Here is a 13,624-nt window from a genome sequence, read left to right on the forward strand (position 1 = left end):
CGCTGGCTCCCCTCCCTTCCCCCAGCGCGCACGGCGCACAAGCACAACACGGGCACGAGCTCGCGGTTCGCGCCCGGCCGGCGTACACAGATCCTCCGTCCGTTGGCATGGACCGCGGCGGCGAGAGGAGGAGCGGCGCGCACGGGGCGGCGGCGCCCAGGCCCTGGCGCGCTGGCGCCGCGCCAGCGGGTGCCGCTCCGCCGCCGCCGCCGCCGCCGAAGGTCTACCGCGTGGAGCCCAGGGACTTCCGGGAGCTGGTGCAGAGGCTCACGGGCGCCGGCAGCACGGCCGCCGCGCCGGGGCCAGCCGCGCAGCGGGGGGTGGTGACGCCGGCGATGGCCCCGGAGAGCAGGCGCCTGGAGGCGGCTGCCGCCGCGGCCCCGGAGCAGCAGTTCGATTACGCGTCGTGGTACTCGGCGCCGCTGCTCAGCCCGGCGTACGGCGCGGGCGGCTTCGGCGGCCACCAGCTCTAGCGTAGAAACAGAGTCTCGTTGTTTTATTTGTGAAGACAGGTTCGTTCGATCACTTGTTCGTGTTCCGGATCTCATTTCCCTTCGCTTTTGGGTTGTGCGACAGCCTTCTTGTAACGCGAATGAACTCGATCGAGGAATTAGACAGCTAGTCCTTTTTTGAACTATGATTGAAACAAAAATAAATCAAGCTTGGTACTATCTTTGTTGCCTGGGTTTTGTATTCAGTGATGATAGCATCATAGCATGCTTTGGCTTTTTGCTAGCACATGTAACCATTGAATCATTTTTCATTGCCGTGTTTTCGTTGATTTCGTTCGGCGTGTGAGAATAAGCTTCAGAAGTAGAGTATATGAGGAAATAAGAATTATATGCACAGAAAATGAAAAACAAAAATACCTGTCCACATAATTTTCGCCCTAGAAATGTTCTCTTGTTGAAACTAACTTCTTACTGGGAAGAAACAGCATACGATCGAGGGAACTTCCTTGCAGGAAAGAAGAGAGAGGTCAAATGAGAACTTGTTGAGAGTTAAGCGTGAAAGTCTGTCAGGAATCAAGATACCTTGGCTTTGATAGCGCAATGAATTGTAGGAACCAATTTTGATTTAACAGCCTAAACTGAAGAACAAAGTCGACAATAGCCTTGTACTTGGACAGTAGGGCTTTTGTTTCAAAGCTTCTACCCTTATGTGCGAGCTCGATGGATTTTAGGGTGAGAGTGGAACATTCTAAACAAATTGTGTTTTAAAGCTAATTTGCAAAGGTATTTTCAACTATTATTCTTTTACTTTAGCGAAAAATGGTCCACAAGTTGGGATGGATGATACCATGAGAAATTGAGAATGTTTTTCTGAAAGAGAAGTACTTCCCGCCAAATGATGGCCCACTACTGCTGGTTGGAAAATTTTTGGAGAAACGTCGTTCGAGGAATTGTGTCAAACCGTGATAATAAGGTCGTAGAAATTTCATAAGAAATTTGGAACAGTTTTGCTCACGCCGCGCAGGATTTTCAGAGTCATGGACACATGGTAGTACGCGTAAGAAGAGAAGGCAGCCATTACAAAACTCTTTATTGATCCATAGTAGATTTCACACGGACATTGCCTGCAAACTTTGCGATAAGTATAGCCGTATAGGAGCATAGTGTAGACGATTACACAGCATAAGCAGAGCATCTTAACCGAACATGGAGCCCGCATCACATCACATTACCCTTATCTCTATATAAAGTTCAGGCAGTACTAGTACTGCTATAACACTGCAGTTAACAACAGTGCAACTCGTACTCAGCTCACCGACGCGCGCGGACACAGCACCAGACGCAGCAGCAGCTGGCTCACTGCTGCGTGGCGACCGGCGACGGCGAGGTGGGCCGCCGATCAACAGTAGGCCGTGCACTTGACCTTGCAGTCGACGGTGCAGCTGCCCCCGCCGCCGCCGCCGCCGTAGCCCTTGCCGGCGCCGCTGTAGGAGGAGAAGCACTTCTTGGGGCAGGTGACCTTCTTCCTGTAGCAGGGCCCCTTGTCGGTGCAGGTGACCGTGGGCGCCACCACGCCGCCGCGGGCGTACCCGCCCGCCGGCCCGCCGTAGCCGCCGCCCCACCCGCCGGCCATCCCGGGGATGCCGTTCCCGAACCCGCTCATCCCGGGGATGCCGCCGCCGAAGCCCGGGATGGTCGGGATCGCGCCGCCGGCGCCTCCAGGGTTGGGCACCGCGGGCGGCGGCCTGACGGCAGGCTTCTTGCCGCCGGGCCCCGCGGGGGCGGGCTTCTTGGTGGACGTGACGAGCTCGGCGTCCACGGCGCCGCCGGCGCGCGCGGCGAGGGCGGCGGTGGAGAGGAGACCGAGCAGCAGCAGGGCGAGCAGGAGCGCGGCGTGGCGGGGAGCTGCCGCGGCCATGGCTGGTGGCCTCGTTGCTTCGATCGGGCTGGGCCTCTGCGTTGGCTCGACGAGGTAGGTGTACGTTTGCGCGCGCTGGCTGTCCCTGATGGGCTCGTGAGATTAGGGCGCTGAATAAGTAGAGGGCCGGCGATTTGCGTCGCGCCGCGCGGGAGGGGTCGGTGCGCATTAAAGGAGGCGCGTGAGGAGGAGGCTGGTGGTTGGGGATCTCGCGGGCAGCGCAAGCCGGCGGGGAGGCAGCTCGAGCAGTAGCCGAGCAACAGCGGTTCGCGCCAGCGGTTTGACGCTGGGGCCCCGCCAGCGACGGGTGAGATCGCCCCCCAAGAAAAATCTCAATCCGGCACCTGTGATCGGAGCGCGGCACGCTCGCGAACGAGCTGTTCGATCATGGGCTCATTCATGATCGGAGCCACCAGCGACGGCCAGGTGACTGGTGACCGAGCACGTACACCCGCGCCGCCGCTAGACTACTCGTCCTCTAGAGTCTAGACGCTTTCGGTGCGGTGCAGGCTGGCGGAGCCTGGTCCGGGCTCCCGGCGTTCGGCGTCCGCCCTCCTCGGTAGTGTTTAGATGAAACACAAAAAAAATTTTACATGAAATTTTATTAATTTGAAGTACTAAATAAAGTCTATTTACAAAACTTTTTATACAGATGGGTTGTAAATCGCGAGACGAATCTAATGATGTTAATTAATTCATGATTAATCTATAATTAGCGGATGGTTACTATAGTATCACTGTTGCAAATCATAGATTAAGTAGGCTCATTAGATTCGTCTCGCGATTTACAGCCTATCCATACAAAAATTTTTGTAAATAGACTTTATTTAGTACTCTATATATGTATTTAAACATTCAATGTGATGTTTTATTTATATTTATAGGATTTACGAGTTCTGATCTAAACAACCATCTGTATCAGGCAGGCATTCAGTCATTCAGAGATGGTGACTCACTCTAATCCCTTAAGACTTGTGAGTGCCGGCACTCAATGCTCCGGCCAGATTTGGCAGGGTCAATGTGCCGGTGGCAGCGAGAACGGAGAAAAATGTTACTACGGCAGGCAAGCGGGCCCTGTTTAGATAAAACCCGTGAACATAAAAAAAATGTTACATCCAATGTTTGGATACATATATGGAGTATTAAATGAAGTCTCTTTACAAAACTTTTTGTATGGATGGGCTGTAAATCGCGAGACGAATCTAATGAGCCTACTTAATCCATGATTTCGCAACATTAATGCTACAGTAACCATCCGCTAATTATGTATTAATTAGCATCATTAGATTCGTCTCTCGATTTACAACCTATCTGTGTAAAAAATTATGTAAATAGACTTCATTTAGTACTTCAAATTAGTAAGATTCCATTGAAAAAAATTTTGTGTTTCATCTAAGGGTGTGTTTAGTTCGCGAAAAGTTTGCGAAAAAATTATGTAGCACGTTTCGACTTTATTTGGTAACTATTGTCCAACCATGGAGTAATTAGTCTCAAAAGATTCGTCTCGTCATTTACAACCAAACTGTGTAATTAGTTATATTTTTTAATTATATTTAATACTTCATGTATGTATCGTAAAATTCAATGTGATGTGCGTCAGTGAAAAATTTTGAGAACTTTTCGCATAACTAAACACAGCCTTAACAAATCCCGAGTCGCCGACAGGGAACATGGGTCGAATTCAAGGCGGAAGAGGATGGACGGTTGAGCCCAGGGTTTGCTAGTTGCTACACAGCTCACCCCGACACTACCGGCGGCGGCACCGGCACCGGCACTGCTCGATCGCCCAGTCCCGGCGCATGCGTCGGTTTCAGGTCTCGGTCACATTTAGTAGGCGCTATCTGAATCTGGTCGAATGGCGACGCCGCGTGATCAGATAATTCTTTCACTACAATCTGAACTAGTTAACTGTTTTTCCTGCCACGTCAGTACGACACGCAAGCCGTCTCGCTGACTTCATGTACGCCGATCAAATGGTGTTGTCTTTACAAGTAAAATTGCATCTAGGATCATTCTCACACATTGCCGTTGTACTGTAGAAAGAACAGGCGCTTAAATTTACGTGGCCTCTGCGTAAATCGGAGAAGCCCAACTAGCCAAGCAAGTCGAAATGAGAGCGAGCTAACCCTTGTGCGACAGCGTAAACCGACCCAACCATTTTTTCAGGTCCAGCTCCTACTCCCGAGCCGCGAGTCAGTCACCGCCAAGGTGCCAGCATCCAGCGGGATGCACGTATCTGTTGCGGGCTCAGCTGACCACCAACCACATTTGTGTATGCATTATGTCAGCCCAACACAGCTGCTCAGTCGTTCTCTTTCAGATCCAATAGCCTGGCTTCTGTCTGAATTTCTAGCCCCATTCGAGCCAGCAGCTCGTAGACACGGCATCCTTCAGAGCTCGATATATACAAATATATAATCCTTCTTTATTTTACTTTTTTTTTTGAACGAACACTTCTTTATTTTACATTAATAACTGAATACTAGTATACTTGCTACGGAACTGTCCGTGCACAGAAAGTGGGCAATGGATCAATGTGCCACCTGCTGTTCGTAGTATTCGCTGCGGAATCAAAACAGAGCACCTGAGGTCGATGCCCCCGTGATGATCTAATACGTGGGCATCAAGGTACTAGTCAGCAGTTAGCAACTAACATCTAACAATATAAATGCCATACCATCGAAAGCACGAACTGCCTGCTTCAAAGTTCAGTGAAACGTGCATCAAACTTGCCTGCTTCAAAGTAGATTACCTGATTACAGGAAGTCACAAGCTACAAAAGGAGGCGCACGCAACAATAGTGATAGAGCACAAGCTACTCCAGCCACATCAACCACTGAATTTACAGAGCAACTAGTAACTGCACCAACACGCCTTGTTCGGCAGACTTCGGTTACGAGATGCCAAAACACTGAAGAGCGATGAACTGAATACTGCTGATACTGATACAATCCCTCTTCTGAAGAAGGGGTGCCATGACGGCAATTAGCAATCCCCTTGCAGGCCAAAAAAGGACTCCACAAAATGCAGCCTTGCAGTTGCGATGTCACCCTGCAGCAAGAACCACTCGACTATACAAGATTAGTGAACATTTACCAAAATTAATATAAAAAGGCAATGACGCCCCTGTTGCTCTGCATATAAAAAGGCAATGACGCCCCTGTTGCTCTGCAAAATCAGGTTGCTTACCTTACGGTTGCCGCATCAACCTTCTTCTTCCTCAGCTTCGCCGTCCTGCACGAAGCCCCCACCCGCGTCGCAAATCCAGTCCCAGACCTTGCCCGGCACGGGCATCACCGACAGCCGCGGCTGCCGGAGCAGCGCGAAGTCCCTCATCCCCTCCACCTCGCCCGCCGCCTTCTTGATCTCACCCAAAGGGACGGGGTTGCGGAACTCCCCCACCGCCCGCACGTCCACGGCGCCGCCGGCCGCTGCCTCCTTCCCCTCCCCTTCCCCCTCCCCTTCGTACCAGGTCCGGGCGACCTCCACGACGCCGACGACGCGGCGGGAGGCGGCGCCGGCGCCGGAGTGGTAGAACAGGCACCGGTCGCCGGTGCGCATGGCGCGGAGGTTTTTCATGGCCTGGTGGTTGCGGACGCCGTCCCACGGCGCGACGCCGCCCGGGGCGCTCGCCTGGTCGGACCACGACCACTCGCCCGGCTCCGTCTTCAGAAGCCAGTACTGGACGCCGGTGGCGGCGGCGGCTTGGGCGGCGGGCTTTGCTTTCCTCGGCATCCTGTGCGGGGTTGAGATTGTGGCCGGAGGAGGCTAGGTTCTTGTTTTGGCGGGAATGTGGGCGGCTAGGGCTCGTAGTGGCGGGGATTTTCTACAATGGGCATGGCAGTTCGTCTTCCCCCGCCCGCCTGCCTTCACAAAAGTAGATAAGCGTGGGCTGAGATGGGCCCAACCGGGGCTCAAATGGACGGCCCAAACAGGACACCGACGCTGTGATTGCAAGTCAAATCAACAGCGAACAGCAGATGTACTCTGCAGACAATGAAATACTGCTAAACCTAAAAAAAAATGAAATACTGCTATCTTTGGAATGGGTCAACTTGAATAATAGAAAAAATCAAAACAGATCAGAACTATGGATGGATTTCAAGTCATACTGTGCTTTATACATTGTTTCTTTCCACAGAGAAGGCTACCAATTCAACAAATGCTAAAGATAACTGAAGTTAGATCGACAGAACTGCAATAACAATGTACACATTTTATTTATGTCAGCATCAGAGCGTTCCATTGACACAGCTGGATAATGAAAACTGAGGGCCCTTTATTAGGTTGAACCAGCTTGACCCTCCTTTGCTGCCTCTTGCTGCTGCTTCTCCGCCCAATACTTCTAAATAGTATTGGCCATGCAGCCCGAGCCCGTTGGCCTGGCACGGGGCCCGTTTTTTTGGCCCGGCCCAAGCCCGGCCCGGCCCGGTGGCCAACAGGCCCGGGCTAGCACGGCCCGAAGGAGCGAGCCGTACTTGGGCCGCACCCCAGGCCCGAGGCACGGCACGGGCACGGCCCGCTCCAACGGTCGGCCCGGTGGCGGCCCGTTCCCCCGCCCCCTCCCAACGCGCACGCGGAGGACCAGGCGCAGGCGCGCCGCGCGCGGCCCAGCCCACGACCTCCGCCGGCCCCGCCCCATATAAAAGACGACGCGGCGACCCCCCAAACCCTAACCACTCACTCGACCTCTCCCCTCCCGCCCGCCGCACTCGCTCTCTTGTTCGTGTCTCGTCTCGGCTTTCGGCTCTCGCTCTAGATCCATCGGCCGCCGCTCGCCTCCGACCGTCCCCGGCTCCGGTGACCACGCCGACGCTCCTCCATCTCCCTCCCTCCTCGAGTCCTCGTCTCGTCCCTCCCTACTCTCCCTTCCTCTACTCTGTCCTCTCTATCTCCCCGGACTATGTGAGTTCGTGTTACTGTCCAGTCCCTCCGCCGCTCGCCGTCGATTCCAGTCTCTAATCGGTTCTGTCTCGTCTCCTTTGGGTGGCCCTCGTCCGGCACCGGGCTCCGGTAGCGCAGGTAACACCTCGAAACCTAACCCTAACCCTAGATCTAGATCGATGGCTATCTCTCTCTGTCTCTCACTCACTCTCCTTTGTCCTCTGCACAGGTCGGTGTCCGATGCCGAGTCTTCCTCCTCTGGCCTAGACATGGCTCGGCGCCGGCCCAGTGCTCCGTTGAGGAACGGTGCTGGAAGCGAGGGTCAACCGTCCGGCCCGTCCGCGCTCGGGGTCGCAATGCCGGGGGTGGATGAGCATCCTGGCGACGACCACCTAGCGGACGAGTTGGAAATGGAGGACGACGACGACGTCCGTGAGGACGCTGCGGCGTTGTTCGGTATCGATGTCGGTGACGGCAACGTTCCGAACAACGTTATTGATGTCGATGCAGAGGCCGGTGCCGGCGACGGTGGTGGAGGGGCCGCGATGGCAGCAGGGTGCGGCTCCACCGACACTCATGGTACCTCATCTTCAGGTAAACGCAAATCCAGTGTCTGGGCTGATTTCAAGGAGGTCAAGGAAAATGATGTGCGAGTTGCTGCTATCTGTAACATTTGTAGCAAGAGATTGTCTGCTAGATCTTGTTCTGGTACTGGTCATTTGATTAGGCACCAGGCTTCCTATAGGAAAAAGGTTGATCATGCTCATAGGGTCCAGTCTAGGCTTGCTCTGAATCGTGATAGTTTCCGCAACTGGGTTTATGATCCTGCTGTTGCTCGTACTGAGTTGTGCCGGTTGATTGCTAGGCTGGACCTTCCATTAGGCATAGGTGAGACACAGGCATGGGATGATTACATTACTCGTGCTCATAATCCTCAGTTTGTTAAGGTTTCTAGACAGACCACTACTAGAGATCTTGGTAAACTCTTTGCTGATCGACGTGATGTGCTTATGAAATCTGTGTTGCCTGCTGCTTCTTCTGTTTCTTTAACTTCAGACATTTGGTCTGGCAATGCTAAGGAGGACTATGTTAGTGTGGTTGCTCATTATGTCAATTCTGATTGGGAGTTACAAAAAAGGGTTCTCGGTTTAAGGCTGATTGAGGTTAAACATTCTGGTGAAAACATTGCCGAAAGGATTGCTAGTGTGGTTGAGGAGTTTGGTTTGGTTGATAAGATTTTTGCTGTCACTCTAGACAATGCTTCTTCTAATGCTAAGGCTATGGAGACTTTGGCACCTATGTTCTTTGGTTACTTGGGTTCTGATCCTGCACCTATAGCTTCTGATCCTAATAAGCGTAAGTATTGTCTTGTGCATCAACGTTGTGTATGTCATATCATTAATCTTATTGTCAAATCTGGACTGAAAAGGTTGAAACCTGTTACAGAAGATTTTAGAACTGCAATTAACTTCTTAAATTCCTCTAATCAAAGAATTGCACTGTTTAAGGAATATTGTAATGCTAAAGGTGTTAGACCTAGAAAGTTTGGCTTGGACATGGATGTTAGATGGAATTCCACATACCTGATGCTTAAAAATTTGATGCCATACAAGGATATCTTTTCTGTGTTCATTAACTCTCATTATGGTTCAGAATTGTTGACTAGAAATCATTGGTATGCTGCTGAAAAGGTAATGGAATTTCTGGAACTCTTCTATGATTCAACTGTTGTTCTATCTGGTGTTTATTATCCCACAAGTCCACTTGTTTTGCATCATATCTTAGAGATTGCTTCTCATTTGCATGCTGCTGAAAGAGATCATAACCTTAGAACTATTGTTGCTCCAATGAAGCTTAAATTTCTTAAATATTGGGAGGACATACCACTGCTTTATTCATATGCATTCATACTTGATCCTAGAGCTAAGATGAGAGGATTCTTTAATGTGCTGGAATTACTTGCTGAAAGTATTGGAGGCACTTACAGTTCATACTATGCTGATGTTAAAATTGAATTGTATAAACTTACAGTTCATACCTGCATCAAGGATTGGGAGTTAGGGGCAAGAAGAGAACAGCATGAAGCCGAGGACACAGAGCTGGAGGAAGCATTCAAGAACCTCTTTCTTGATGATGAAGGAGCTGGTGGTGGTGGGGCTGTGAGCTGAGCTGAGACTCTGAGAGATGAGTGACTGAGAGGGTTATTTTGCTGTGAGATGAGTGAGTAATCTGTGGACTCACTGTAATTTTGGGTGGCCATTTGAACTATGCCACTGTGGACTGTAATGATTAACTTAATTAAGACTTTGAGAGCTGGCTGCACTCTTTTTTCCTTTCTAAGGTTTCTCACAAGGGTGAGTTTTACCTAGAAAGGTTTTTAATGAGGCAGCATTGCACATCAGCTCCTTTTGAGTTATCTCTTTGTGTTGCCTTCTCTGTTTCAGTGTTTCTTGATCTGTTCATTTGTTATCTGTTCTTGAACTCTTGGAGTCTTGAACTTGGAGTTGGAGTCCTACACTTATGTGTTTCTGTTTGTGAACTTTGAATGCCTGATTTATGAATTGGGAACTCAATTGTGAGTAGTTTGAGGTCTTTTTAGGGTACTGGGCCGTGGGCTGGCACGGCACGGCTAGTTGGCCTTGCTAAACGGGCTGGCCCGGCACGAAAAACGGCCCATAGTGCCGTGCCTGGGCCGAAGGCCAGGCACGAAGCCCGTAGCGGCACGGCACGGTAGGCCCGTCGGCCCGTGGCGGCCCGTCCAGTACCGGGCCGTGCCGGCCCGAGGTCGTGCTGGGCCGGGCCGGGCTGGCCCGTTGGCCATCTATGCTTCTGAAGCGGAGGCCCAAATATAACATTCCCAGAAATCACTCCAATTCTGTGGCATTTGCAAACAGGAATGAATAAGAATATCAAGATAAGCTAGACAGTAACAGAGAAGTTATGCTGGCAATGTGAGAGAAGCAGGTATGCAATTTTGACAGTAATGCAACACACCAAGAAACATGATTTTCTCAGACAAAGTAGAGAATGAGGAACAGCCACAACAAACAAGCAACAATGAGCATGTACAACACCTGGTCAGCACTAGCAAATAAGTTGGCATCGCATCGACACCAGATAGATTCTCAGTATTACTGCAACTGAACTACAAAATCACTACCAACTTAGCTTCCTGGTGCCACTGCTCCCGAGTTATACTGCAACAGAAATGCAGAACCACTAGCATCATTTCATTCAGATTTCAGAAGCAGCTTTCCTCAGGTAATCTACTCACCAAGCCATGTACTTATATCCTTACTCATTCAAACACTGGAGATGCTTTTGCCATTTTGCATATGGAAAAACATCATCAAGGCACCCAGTGAAGTTATTCTAAGAACAATTTTTCTAGAGCTAAACTTTTGCAGGGGATAAAGGATATGTCATTAAGTTTCATGTACTAGGATATTTGAAAGTTAGCCATGCACAGAAGGTAAAAGTAACCCTAAAAGTATTTGCACAATCCTACAAAATTATATCGACTCTATAAGTCTATTGTCAAATTATCAGGTAAATAAAATTGCTTCATGACGAATAAGCTGACCAAGAATAAATTTTATTCAATTGTTATTCAATCCATTAGAGTGACTATTTTTTATGCTGGTTTGCCAAAACCTAACGCAACCCTCCTCCTTTACCCGGGCTTGGGACTGGCTATGCTGAGACGGCTCAGGAGAGAGAGAGAGTCTTCCAGTCAGCATAGGCGGAGTTTCTTAATACAACAATTGATGGAGAGATATAGGGAGCAGAAGAAGGACTTGCTCATGGTATTCATTGACCTTGAGAAGGCATATGACAAAGTACCGAGAAATGTCATGTGGTGGGCCTTGGAGAAGTACAAAGTCCCAACTAAGTACATTACCCTCATTAAGGATATGTACAAGGATGCGACGACGCTTGTTCGGACATGTGATGGCAACACCACTGATTTTCCTATTAACATAGGCCTACACCAGGGGTCAGCATTGAGCCCTTATTTATTTGCTTTAGTGATGGATGAGGTCACAAGGGATATACAAGGTGAGATCCCTTGGTGTATGCTCTTTGCTGATGATGTGGTGCTAGTTGACGAGAGTAGGGCAGGAGTTAATAGGAAGTTAGAGCTGTGGAGACGCACGTTAGAGTCGAAAGGGTTCAGACTTAGTAGGACCAAGACCGAGTACATGATGTGCAATTTCAGCGCGACTAGGCATGAGGGGGGAGACGTTAGTCTAGATGGGCAAGTGGTGGTCCAGAAGTATACTTTTCGGTATTTAGGATCGGTGCTACAAAAGTATGGCGACATTGATGAAGATGTTAGGCATAGAATTTCAGCTGGCTGGTTGAAATGACGGCAAGCTTCTGGCATCCTTTGTGACAAGAGGGTGCCACAAAAGCTAAAAGGCAAATTCTATAGGACAGCAATTCGTCCGGCGATGTTATACGGTGCTGAATGTTGGCCTACAAAAAGTCGACATGTCCAGCAACTGAGTGTAGCAGAGATGCGGATGTTGCGGTGGTTTCGCAGGCACACAAGGAGGGATAGAGTCCGGAACGAAGTTATTCGGGATATGGTCGGGGTGGCACCAATTGAGGAGAAACTTACCCAGCATCGGCTGAGATGGTTAGGACATGTCCAACGAAGGCCTCCTGAGGCGCCGGTGCGTAATGGGGTTCTTGAGCGGGTCGATAATGTAAAGAGGGGTAGAGGTAGACCTAAACTGACGTGGGATGAGTCGGTTAAGAGAGACCTTAAGGATTGGAATATCTCTAAAGAGATAGTTTTGGATAGGAGCGCTTGGAGACTAGCTATCAATGTGCCTGAACCTTGAACTTATTTCTTTCGGGTTTCATCTCTAGCCTACCCCAAGTTGCTTGGGAAAAAAAGCTATGTTGTTGTTGTTATTCAATCCTCTGCTAAAAGTTCAGTTGCTCAGAAGAAAATTGACCAACAACAAATGACTAAAACGAACTGGATGGTGCTTTATTCTGATTAAAAGGATGTGTAGATGGACAGTTTGTAAAGTATAGGAACCTTATTGCCCTTATTGACTAAAATGGAGCACAACAACCTAAATAAAACACTTTCTACATTAAAAGAAGCAGTCTCTGAATGTCAACATTTGAAACATGCATATATGATATCTCAAACTGACTAAAAGCACTCTGTGACATGCCCGTATTACAAAATCACTAACAAATAATACCACATCAACAAACATATGAACAAGAAAAAAAATAGCAAGCTGGAAATGAGAGATGCGTGCTGAAGCTAGTACCGTGGATAAGCCCTACACCAGACCAACCCTCGTAACCTCATAGAAATGCGTATGCGGTATGCATTCGCTCAACAGTACACGCTCCTACCGCTACCAGAATACTCAACACAGAGTATGAGCAAGCTACCGATACGGCGCAGATGTGTTCCCAGCGTCCAGCGAAGCTTCGCGCGGACGCACCTAATCAGGACTCTGAAGGCACCCACAACCTTCGGCGCTACTACACGCAGGCGCTGGGAAACAACCAGGTCGAGACCCGGAGTGATCCAGCACCGGAGGAACCTGCTCAACGGGCGTCGGGCTGGAGGCACATAGGGACGCCGCGTAAGATCCACGAGGGGGGGGGGGTTGAAGCTAGGGGAGAGCCGTAGAGATGGGGAATCGAGAGACTCACACGACGGCGCCGGCGACGAGGGGGAAGGAGAGCCGCATCCTGTCTCCCTTTGGTCTCTCTCTCTCTCTCTTTTTTGAGGGGTAATAATCTCCCTTTGGTCTCTCGCTCGCGAAGACGACGGGAGGAGGGTGCGGTTGCCGCAAAGCAAGATCCCCTTGGGCCCTAGAGAAGGGAAAGGTCCCATGCGATCTGTGGGCCTGGGCCGTGGTGCTTGTGCCGGGCCTGCGGGTCGCCGGCCGGCGCGGCTCCAGAAATCCTATCTATCTTCCACCGAGATTCGTGCAACAGCTATGATTATAGCACGTGGGCCGGCGGGACATGCAAACGGAGCGCGTCGCTTGGGGCATGCGGGCAGTAATGGATGTACACGTGTCGTGATGTAAGTAGAGGAGAGGATGGGAAGTTAAAATAGATTTCCAACTTCAATCGAAATTTTCTGTCCAACCATACATCCAATTAAAAATCCATTTGAACCACAATATTCGTTGAAATTAATGCAAGAAAACAAGATCCAATATGCTATATTTTTTATTTGTTATGCAGCAGTTCAACAATTTAATATATTAGTTCAACAATTTAATATATCTGTTTAACATTTGTACTGTATTGTTTCAACATTTTTCTGAATTGGTTCTTCCAACGTGCTGAATTCGTTTTCTTCCAATGCTGAATTCGTTTG

General features: G+C 49.8%; 4 protein-coding genes and 1 long non-coding RNA gene across 7 annotated transcripts; 2 read left to right on the top strand and 3 right to left on the bottom strand.

Moving 5' to 3' along the window:
• On the top strand, nucleotides 1-756 carry LOC120648351 (atherin-like). Its single transcript, XM_039925115.1, has one exon. The coding sequence runs from the start codon at nucleotides 108-110 to the stop codon at nucleotides 471-473; it is 366 nt and encodes a 121-aa protein (XP_039781049.1). The 5' UTR covers nucleotides 1-107; the 3' UTR covers nucleotides 474-756.
• A 757-nt stretch (nucleotides 757-1,513) lies between these two features.
• LOC120648352 (translation initiation factor IF-2-like) lies at nucleotides 1,514-2,513 on the bottom strand. Its single transcript, XM_039925116.1, has one exon. The coding sequence runs from the start codon at nucleotides 2,368-2,370 to the stop codon at nucleotides 1,852-1,854; it is 519 nt and encodes a 172-aa protein (XP_039781050.1). The 5' UTR covers nucleotides 2,371-2,513; the 3' UTR covers nucleotides 1,514-1,851.
• A 2,531-nt stretch (nucleotides 2,514-5,044) lies between these two features.
• LOC120648354 (thymocyte nuclear protein 1) lies at nucleotides 5,045-6,607 on the bottom strand. Of its 3 annotated transcripts, none has more exons than XM_039925119.1 (2): nucleotides 5,560-6,607; nucleotides 5,045-5,436 (listed from the first exon to the last, which is right to left on the bottom strand). In XM_039925119.1, exon 1 carries the CDS (start codon nucleotides 6,103-6,105, stop codon nucleotides 5,575-5,577), a length of 531 nt encoding a protein of 176 aa, XP_039781053.1. In that variant the 5' UTR covers nucleotides 6,106-6,607; the 3' UTR covers nucleotides 5,045-5,436; nucleotides 5,560-5,574. The 3 variants fall into 3 exon arrangements, with proteins under 3 accessions (XP_039781053.1, XP_039781054.1, XP_039781052.1); XM_039925120.1 differs by having other exon boundaries at nucleotides 5,045-5,441; XM_039925118.1 differs by having other exon boundaries at nucleotides 5,052-5,421.
• Nucleotides 6,608-7,036: 429 nt separating this feature from the next.
• Nucleotides 7,037-9,747, top strand: LOC120648353 (zinc finger BED domain-containing protein RICESLEEPER 2-like). The gene is made up of 2 exons (XM_039925117.1): nucleotides 7,037-7,392; nucleotides 7,484-9,747. The coding sequence occupies exon 2, from the start codon at nucleotides 7,524-7,526 to the stop codon at nucleotides 9,420-9,422; it is 1,899 nt and encodes a 632-aa protein (XP_039781051.1). The 5' UTR covers nucleotides 7,037-7,392; nucleotides 7,484-7,523; the 3' UTR covers nucleotides 9,423-9,747.
• A 333-nt stretch (nucleotides 9,748-10,080) lies between these two features.
• LOC120648355 lies at nucleotides 10,081-13,146 on the bottom strand. Its single transcript, XR_005664926.1, has 3 exons — nucleotides 12,946-13,146; nucleotides 12,732-12,852; nucleotides 10,081-10,129 (listed from the first exon to the last, which is right to left on the bottom strand). It is a non-coding gene; the product is annotated as an uncharacterized LOC120648355 (long non-coding RNA).
• Nucleotides 13,147-13,624: the final 478 nt, after the last annotated feature.

The sequence above is a fragment of the Panicum virgatum genome, chromosome 9K, assembly GCF_016808335.1.
Source record: "Panicum virgatum strain AP13 chromosome 9K, P.virgatum_v5, whole genome shotgun sequence".
In the NCBI taxonomy this organism is placed as follows: domain Eukaryota; kingdom Viridiplantae; phylum Streptophyta; class Magnoliopsida; order Poales; family Poaceae; genus Panicum; species Panicum virgatum.